General features: G+C 39.1%; 1 protein-coding gene across 1 annotated transcript in view; it reads right to left on the bottom strand.

The window, feature by feature from the left end:
* Window positions 1–256: 256 nt before the first annotated feature.
* tgfbr3 (transforming growth factor, beta receptor III) overlaps window positions 257–10,117 on the bottom strand; it is an 88,920-nt gene continuing 79,059 nt past the window's right edge. Inside the window, exons 15-17 of the mRNA XM_084722506.1 lie at window positions 5,431–5,466; window positions 4,508–4,615; window positions 257–470 (exon numbers count right to left, since the gene is read on the bottom strand). Coding sequence (XP_084578632.1) covers window positions 352–470; window positions 4,508–4,615; window positions 5,431–5,466 — 263 coding nt within the window. The 3' untranslated portion in view covers window positions 257–351. The remainder of the gene's footprint in view (window positions 471–4,507; window positions 4,616–5,430; window positions 5,467–10,117) is intronic.

Here is a 10,117-nt window from a genome sequence, read left to right as displayed (position 1 = left end):
ATCACACCATTTAAGGTCAAAACAAAAGGCTGTGTGTTGTGGTGAGAAAAAAGCAGCATTTGGATTAGAAAGAAATGCCTGGTATAAACTCACATTTGTTGTTTTTTGTACTAGATATGAGGTGAGGCTGCCAAGCTGGTGCTCACTACGGTTACAGGACAATAACACCAGGACGGAGTATTTGCCTGCACACACTTGAAGTGGCATTCACACAAGGACCAAAGGTATTATTGCGTGGTTTCTTCTTCTTCTTTTTTCCTTCCCATTGCATCCCCCAAAATAATTCCTTTCATGGAAGGAGATCAACAAACCGGTCCCTGTGAACCGTTGGGCCCTGCGTCACGTCCTGGGCTACGCCGTGCTGCTGCTGGAGCACGGCGTGCTCTGCGTGCTGCCGATACTGTGGGCCGCGCTGCTGTTCTCGGAGGTGGGCTGGGACTTCTGGATCTGCTGTGTGCCAGCTGTCTCACCTAGACACAGAGCAGGAGAGGGAGTGGAAAGGAAAGGAGGAGGGGGAAATTGATATAAATGACAGAAAAGGCAGAGGTAGGCAGGAGCATGACAAATGGATCTGGGTAAAGCTACAAATTGCACTCCTCCATTGTTCCTCTGTACATTTGAAAAGAAAAAATGTACTGTTTAATCTCCTACTATTTACTATGATTGTCACTACTTGACAAAAACCTTACACTTGAGTTAAAATAAAATTCATTATCCTTTATCCCTATGTCTTGTGTAGATTTATACATTCTTACTCCAGAGTAAAAAAACATCCAGTTTTCAGTACAAAGCACTTGGCAAACATGCAAAGTAATACAAGAAGAACTCTGGACTTCATCTGCTCTAACTTTTAGCATCTTCAACCACAATCTGCTGCAGATTCTGCAAGGACCCAAAAATTTCACCTCAGAGGGCCCAGAAACAACGGCTCACATCCTGTCTGACAGACGACACTTAGAACAAAAAGAGATGAGGAGGATTCCTGTTCACGGAGTTCATTTCTTTAGTTATCTGGATTCAATTAGCCTGGCTTTAGCAGATAAAGCAGAGCAAACACAAGACAGGGCCCTCTGACTGCAGCTCTGACCACTGACTGGTTTATTGTTCTATGCCTAAATAAGCATTTCATTTCTCCTGGGATCCGACGCTCAAAATGAAGAGGCAAATAAAAGCTGTTACTTTTGTTTACAGAGAATGTCTGTGACAGACAATGAACAGCTTTTGTAATGAAGCCAAGTCTGTGTTTAATTTGAGTGTTTGGCACAATTCTCGGTTCCCTGGTTGCTTCCTTGTTTTAGTCCTCCCAGAAAAATTGAGTGAACACAATAAAATGTCGTCTCTTAGACAAAGATTTTTCTATCATGTTTGGTTCGTACTAAAAGTTGTCAGTGTATGTATGAGAACTCGCATATATGGCAGGCATATGTGTCCACAGGCCATCTTGCAACCCGCTCCCTCTTCGGGGCCCCTAAGTTCTGTTAATGTTTACCAGAGCAGAGCTGCCAGGGGTCTTTCTCTCACAGGACCCAGAGATCTACAAAACAAAGGGGCTTGGATTCACCTCATCTGTCGAAGGAAATATAAATTCCCAAGTCCAATATTATCTTTTGAGTCAGGAGAGATAAGGGCTGCTTTTATGTCACAGAAACATACCGTGCATGAAAACTCTGTATGCAGTTGTTCTAACAGATGTCTGACAATTTACCTTCTGGATGAGGAATCACAAAAATAGAATCTCAGTATCTCTCGGCAGAGTCAATACTCCAAACTGTGCAATATCTTAAACAAAGTGTCCAAAGATGTGAAACAGAAAACTTATTTGAAGTCACTTGTTTGACATTTCTGAAATTCAGAACTGAAAAAATGTATATCAAACAATCGAAGACAATGACTAACCCTATTTTAGGTTAGCCTTTTCACTTGGTAACTCTTGTTAATTAGCACTAAACACAAAGTACAGATCAGTATTGTCAGATGTCCCTTCCAGGGTCCCTGGTATGGTATGGTATGATGGTGAGAGACTTTTTGATCCCTTCTGAATTGTGCCATGAAGCACACATGATGTTTGACAAGTTAAAAGATAATTATGCAAGTCAATAAAGTTTGTCAGAGGAGGAGGTTTGTGAAAAGAGAGTTAGTCAGTTCAATAAGAGCTAGCATGAGTGACTGGCTCTGCAAGGTTTTGGTAGCTGTTAAATGTGTGAAGTGAGTGAAGTTACTTATGCAACTTTTGGATTTGTAGTTTTCCTAATTGTGTATTTTCACTGTCTTCTATTCCAGTTTTACCACAAATTGCAAAACTATCTTTAAAATGAACAAATATCATGTGTAATTCAAGACACAATTCAAATGTGGGGGTCTCTCGTCATTAACTATCATATTGTTCATATTTTTTCTGTTAATTTTCATGATATTGTCACATATTGTAAAATACGGCAATAAATACCATTCTTGCAAATTTGGAAGTTTACATGTTCGCTTTTTCCTGCTGGTGACTTACGCTTAAAAAAAAGTAAAGTAGTAAAAGTAATTTTCATTTTGTGAAGATTATCTTGCTGAACAAAACATGGAAGTATCAAACTTTTACTTGGTCTGGTTCTTATTTTCTGCACTAATCCAAAATCTCATCTCATCTGTCAAATCTCATTGGTTTTCTGTGGCGGGAACCAGAGTGATGCTAACTTCCAGGTTAACCTACAAAAAAACAGGTAAAAACTGCAGGACTGTATGGTGGTCCATCAACAGGGGAGGGACTTCACCTCTCATCTTAACTGGAGTTGAAGGTTGACAAAGCAACACTGCCAATCCAGGAGCCTTACCGCCAGCGTGGCTAAAAAAGGTGGCTGATGTGTAGTTTCCTCTGTCAAGTTAGCTTATCTCACTATTGTGCAACGTGTGATCACCATTACTTTTTAATCTGTTGCAAATGTTTGGATTTCAAAGCAGACTATGTGTGAAATTTCTCTTTGCACAAGTTATTCATCCTGTTTTCACAATTGGTTTGAATTTTTCATTTGTATGCTGTTTCACAATATGAGCAGAGGTGGAGAGCAGATCTCTTGGCACATGCGACTGCAGCCCTAGCAGAATGCAGACCTGTTATTTGTGCCAAGATAATGAGCGAAATGTCAAATAATATACTGTGGGGTGCTTTTTTAAACATTTATACTTCAAATTGCCTAATAAGGACTCAAACTGTAATGGATACAAAACCCCAAACATTATGCCAATGGGTATAAGCGACTTCAAAAAGGGGGAAAGTTTCTTTCTCAAGAGGGCAGGAACATTGTCCTCAGACCCTGAGGGGATAGACTGTTTCATCACTGTACACTGGTTTAAAATACACTCTGAACTGATATTTTTGGTGGATGTTTTTGGGGATCTACATTCTTGGGGTTTACATGAAACTGCCAATATTGCCATGTAAGGTCATTTCAGCTGAGAGAGCTTAACACGCCCAACTGAGTCCTATTTTAATAACATCAACTGGAACATGTGCCTTCATCTCTGTGTTGTGAAAGTGTTTCCATAACTACTATACACCTGTTTCTCTATATGTGTCCACTTGTGTCTGCTAATATCACTGTAAAAGCAGCCACTTACAAGACATGTGTTTCTTTGTCACTCTAGGGAAACCCATAAAGCTGAAATAAAGTGGCTTTCCAAAGAGGAGCCAATACCAATATTGTTATAAAGATAAGGGCACTAAAGTCTGACAGCTGATCTTTTCTTCTACATGAAATCCTGCTCAGTAAACACTTGTGACTTAGCATGACTGGAACTTTAAACTGTTTCTAACAGCTCTGACAAGTGTCTGTATCTGTTCTACACTCACAACTGGATGATTTACTGACTCGACCATTTAACGCTGTCCAACTGTGAGCTTCTTCCAAACTGTAAACTTTAACACTCACATTGTTGTGTTTTCTGACTTATAAACTCAAACATCCTGACCCCGTTTATGAAAGGCGTCCATGGAGAACACATCAGCCATGGGGCAACAGGTCAACGGCATGGCGGATCACCATTCAAGCGGTCAGGTCAGCGAGAACAGGGCAGCTCTATGCAACGGTGAACCCAGAGGGCTGCTGGGAGCACACTTCCTCTGAGGGGTCGGCCGGGGTCAGCAGGCTGGGGACGATGGGGAAGGTCTTGGCATCTAATGGACAGATTGTGTGTCTTTTCCTGTGAGTGCCGCTGAGCCCAACAAGGGGAATTTCCAACTTGTCTCCAGCCATTGTACTGAGAATATTTGCTGACCACCCCGCAGCCCCCAAAACATTCAAAGGCAGGAAAGAGAAGAGCCCTTGCTGCTGACCAACAGGATATATTTACAGTAGAGGAGTCAATATGTTATTGTGAACTGGCCTCTGTCAGCAGCAGGATGTTTGGCAATCCCAGCGGCACATTTCTGGCACCAAGACACTCGGAAATTCCTTTGCATCTTATCTTTTCATTAATGTAGAGACGTGGGCCGGAGCTGTGGAGCAGCAGGTGAAGGACCTACCTGTGTGTGAGTAGATAAACCACAGGGCTCCGGTCAACAGGGCCCCAATCACAAAGGCTGCGAACGCGATCCCCACCACTGTTGGAGTGTCCAGCACATACAGTGTCCCTGAGAGAACAAAACAGCAAACAGTTCATACATGTCAACACGAAGGCTAAGGAGATCCAAAGTGTTCAATATGAAATAAATAGGAATAGATTAAGACAATATTAAATTACCATTTAAATGAAATAAAATTTTCAAATTGACCTGATTCACCTGGACTTTTAGACAAGCAAGCTCTGTTACCTAATTCAGCAAGTTGGCACCATTAGTGAGAACAACAACAATGCTAAAGTCATTCTGAATTCAGCAGCTACAGACTGCTGCTGTAAATTAACACAGATGCAGATCTCTCTTTTTATTTAAGTTTTACATGGCAACACATGCTACCTATTTGGTCTGCCAACAAGCTAACATTATGCTTTGGATTTGGATGTGAGAAGCCGATTTTAACAGCAGCAGCAGGTTATTCAGTTACTGAGAATTGTGTGTGTGGTCAATTAAGCCAAAAGAACTAGTTAGCTCGCAGTTACAGTCCACCGTCATGAAAAGTGACTTTATGAAATTTGACAAAGTGCATTTGAAATAAAAATATCTACTATAATATATAAACTCAAAACATCACATCTAAATGATGACATAAAACTCATAAGTTGAGTTTTAACAACTTCTCAAATTATTTTAAAATCTTATTCATCATTTCATATGAGTGTGTATTTTTCTAAATGTGTTAATTTATTTATTTATTTATCTATCCATCTATTTGATACTGAACACTTTGGGGCTCCATAAAATACACGTTTATAGACACACATGTAAATATAAAAAGAAGGAGTAAGATAGTGAATAATACTGAGTGACACCTTTGTAAAATAACTTACTGTCACCATCAGTAGGATCTGTTGGCCTTTCAGGTACTGCAAAAAAACAAAACAAAAAGTAACTTTAATGTACAGTAACCATTATCAATACTGATGCACAGAATACACAATACATATCCTGAGTCAGTCTGTCAGCTGCAGGCCAGAGGATCAGCAGATTGCTGATATTGCCCTGTGTTGATAAGCCGTTCTAGGTGGAATGTGATATAGAAACCTGAACGAGGAAAACGCTGAAAGAGCAGCTATTCTGTAAGCTGACAGTGTCCTAAAGGATGAACCTTCTGACTCCGACCATTTCTGCTTAGCCATTTATTTCGAGCCATCTGGAAGGCTTTCAAAAGTGAACTTAGCTGTAATGATGTCTTAACAAACAATACAAAGGCGCTTGTGTACAGGCGAACTCAAGAGGCCAGCCTGGTACGTGTCCAAGAGTCCAGCACAATGGGTGCTATTCTTGGAAAGAACACCTTTGAGTTATCATCCCGCATAATGGATGATGACAGGTCATCAGAGAGGACTTTAATTTCGGAGGGGACGATGGCCAGAGGACGTCCTCTCTGCCACCCTTCACCCCAATCCCATCGCTCCTGTGTTATCAGTCCCATGTGACTTGTTATGCTGAGAATGCAGAGAGCGGCCACTAATGCTTTCAGCTCTGACAGCACAAGAGAGGAAGAGCTCAGTAAAAGACAGCAGTGTACAATGTTTTCTTGTAAACTTCACTCAAAGATTATGTTATGTTTCATGCAGAGAAATTTAAATGACTCTCATCTAACAACGCCCAAGCAGAAAACTCAATATACCTTTTCAAATAATGCCTTGATGTCTGTGGGGAACAACACTCTGCTGTCAGGTCCTGACTTTTATCCACTATTTTAACAGAACCAGACAGCACCCTAGAAGTAAAATCTATGACTTATGTTTGCAGCTGTAAGCTGTTGCCAGAGTTGGAACAGTTGTGATATCTCGATGAACGTCATTTGTTTATGTAAGTTTGCTGGCTATGGAATGGGAGAGCACCCCTGCGTAATGACTTGTTTTTGTTCAACTCTGACCTCTCCTCACAGAGCACAGAAACCGCTGATCGCCTCTGAAGGGCTTGTGATGCTGGTTGCTCCAACGTATAAAGCAGAGTACAGCTGAACTCTGCAGTTCAAAGCTTGTTACCGCAATAAGCTTTGATCCATAAGGTCAACAGGACAACTGATAACATGCCTTGTTTTTTTATAGTTGCTGGAGCCCGGCCGATACTGGATTCTGGGGGAAGATGCTGATACTAATATTAGAAAGTATAAAAATGTCAAACCAATATCAAGATATTGGCTGACATTTTTTACACAAAACATATTGGTCAGCCAATATATCAATTGGGCTCTAACTGTTATATGGGGTTTTCACGATGAATTTCCTGAAACATTTTGTCTGCAGTATATACTTGATCTGAAAATCTGAGTTGTGGAAGATTTATTCTTTTTAAATAGTTACAATCTGCTGAGGCATTAATCCTGCGCACAAGCAGAGACAACCTTTGTTGAGTCAAAAAATGATAAGTTTTAGGATAGTTTTAATGATAAAGTAAGCTGCTTGACATCTGGCCAGTGAACACAGCAGCCGGTGTGAAGGACAAAAAAAAAAAAAAAAAAAACATTCAGCAGGTTTTTAAGGTGATGCATCATCACAGATATTTATCATGGATATCAGCTCCTTAAAATGTTCATCAGTCTGAAGGGTCAACACATTATTTCATACACTGCAGTTTCAGCCTAATATAATGTATGATACAATAACCACAACATTAATAACAGATAATATCTTGACATTGTAATGAAAATAAACCAGACTCTTATTACTTATTTTTTGTTGCAGCCTTGAACTAAAGTAATCCTACTTGTACTGGTGTGTAATGGTATAATCCACACTGCCAGCCTCTCAAATAAATGATACTTTTCAACTTTTCTTGAATGTTACCAGATCCATAAAAGAGGGGTAAGAATTTATTGATGTTGTGAAGCAGTAAATCTACTTTTGATGGCTGGGCTTTGAGGCTGTTATGTTTTTCCATGCACCAAGTTGGCCACAAGTGGCCCCCTTTGATTTGTAGATCAAGTTCAGCTCTTTGGGATGCTGTCCAGTGCAGAACTGTGGCCCTTGAAAAGGCTGCTTGTTTTGTTTGCCATCCTAGCATAAGAGATGCCTTTGTGTTATAAAACACGGCCTTTGAAATTCTTTTTTTTTTTCACCGTGTTTATTGCATATCTGTGTTTACTTAATCTGTTCCATGGAAAATAAACCCGCTGCACTGGCACAGCGGTGCGGGCAGTGCACGCTGCTGCCTACTCTGGACGAGCTTAGCTTACTCACTCATTACTGCAGAGTCTGCAGCAGCTTCTTTAACATGAATACTGGAACTTGTACACTAAAAAGTGACTGCATCTATAGCTCTGCCCAGCACTGAAACCCAATGTCCTATTAAAATGTAAAGTCATAAATCCACCCCCCTCTGTTCAACGATTTTCTGTCCAGCTCTGACTAATAACACCAGAGCTGACTGATACGGAGGCCAATACCTTCATCGATATTTGAAAATATTTAAAAAAACATGAAAAAAATGCAGTTATATAAGATAAAAACAGATCATTAAAACATTTTCCAGAAAACCCCTGTATTTCCTGATTAACAAATTAACCTTTTAATGTGTAAAAAGTCAGAAAATAGTAAAAATAGTAAAAGTCTAAGCTGACATATTCAAACAGCTTGTTCTGTTCATTCAACAGTCTTAAACTCAAATGTTTTCTGTTAATATTATGGTAGACTAAGAATACCAGCAGATGTTCACATTTGAGAAGCTGGAACCTGCTAATTTGGGGCATTTTTTTTAAGTACCCCTCCCCTCAAAGATATGTTTATCTTCTTGCTCCTACAGCTGGATTTAAGCTTCACTGTGCAGAATGATGTATGTGCAGTTTGATATTAGAAGGCTGTTTTCACATTCATCTGCTTAATGTTTCAAGTTTCTTGGTGCTCATGAAAAAAAAAAAAAAAATCTGATTTTAAGAGGCGGGCCTACAACCATTATTTGTGACATCACAACCAGTTTGTCTACTAGTCAATTATGGTCCAATTTGAAACTTCTACAAGTGTGATGTAGAAACTTGAAGCTGCCGGTGCACACAAACTGAGAATCAACTTCACAGAGACATCTTGTGTCCAGCAGGAAAACTTAAGAAATTGAATAAATTTGCATATTTACAGATTTTGGAATTTTTAATGAGGTAGAAGGAGTAGATGTCTTTTTAAGAAGCTTTATACATTATTATTTCAAGCAGACTATTTGTATATATATCTTAATACATGTCTGGATTATTTAAACTATTTTAACAATTAATCACTTATCAAAATGTTTAACTGAGCAAATGAAAAATAAACTTGTCAGGATGGATGGGTGGGTGGATCCAACTCTCCCCACATGCCACTTCATTATTTTGGACATAACACTGTTTTCTGCGTCCTTACAGGGAGGGTGTTTGGCCTGTGAGTTCTTATAACCAGCTTTGTATGGTTGTGTTAAAGGAGAGGAGAAAATGAAGCGACTCTTGGTTACACCCACAAAATCCTAGAGCTGCCACTGTTGTCAGTGCTTTCTAGTGAACTAACTATGTAAGTGAAACTGTTTTAGATTACCACAAACCTATTTCTCTACTGATTTCCTTTTCATACTGTTCCAGATTTCTCTGCAGATTTTTAGACCATATTTGAAATTTGAATTCAAATAGCCACTCCTTTATTATGTAAAAATGTTTTTATAATAACTGTTAATGTGTATGTTACAATATGAATATGTAGGATATTATGTTACCAAATGACATACTGAATAAATAATATTTTATTACTGTTGGTCCTTAATATATAAGAATCAAACATGAATTGAGAAATATTAAATAATAAAAAATTTATGGTGTCTCTGCAGCCTCGTTTTGTCCATGGAAACAGTTTTCTTACACAGAAAAGATAGTCTCTTCACTTTTCTGATAACTATGTCACTGTATAAACAAATAAATGTTCAGTCAAGCTTAATATCACTGATATGAAGTTATGTATGTCTGCGATTCAAAGATATTGCCACATTTTCTTTCAAACTAATTTGGTCATGGAGGTCTGGATCTGGTACGGTTGTAAGGACAGAGCTGTGTTGTGGTGAAGGCAGCCTGCGTAGTCTCATGCCATAATTCTTGTCTTGCTTTTGACAACATCAAGCTAAAAAGATTTTTTTTTTTTTTTTCGAAATTCTGAATTTTATATTTTAGAAAACAGAAATGGAAATGCAAATAATTTTCTATACACTCTTTTCTTTTTTTCTATACTCATACAGACCTGGAAATGTACTTTTTCATACTTTTCCATGCTGTGTAGGAACACTGTGTATACCAATAGAATAAGTTTGAGTTGGTCAATATCGGCCATGCTGATATATCAGGCGGGCTCTAGCTCACGCTGGTTAAAATGATGTGATTTATATTAAACTCATGAGTCAGTAGAGTTGACTCAAACTGACCACAGCTCTCTTGTTGATGTCATTGCTCAGAGGGGATGTTGATTTGAAAAGCTCTGGCAGTCCACCAGAGATCGGGCACTCATGATATCACCCAATCTCAGTTTAGGTCATAATTAGTAAAATGTGATCAGGGTT

Source organism: Lutjanus erythropterus, chromosome 7, assembly GCF_056507025.1.
Source record: "Lutjanus erythropterus isolate fLutEry1 chromosome 7, fLutEry1.hap2, whole genome shotgun sequence".
NCBI classification, from domain to species: domain Eukaryota; kingdom Metazoa; phylum Chordata; class Actinopteri; order Lutjaniformes; family Lutjanidae; genus Lutjanus; species Lutjanus erythropterus.
This window is presented reverse-complemented; position numbering and strand designations above follow the sequence as displayed.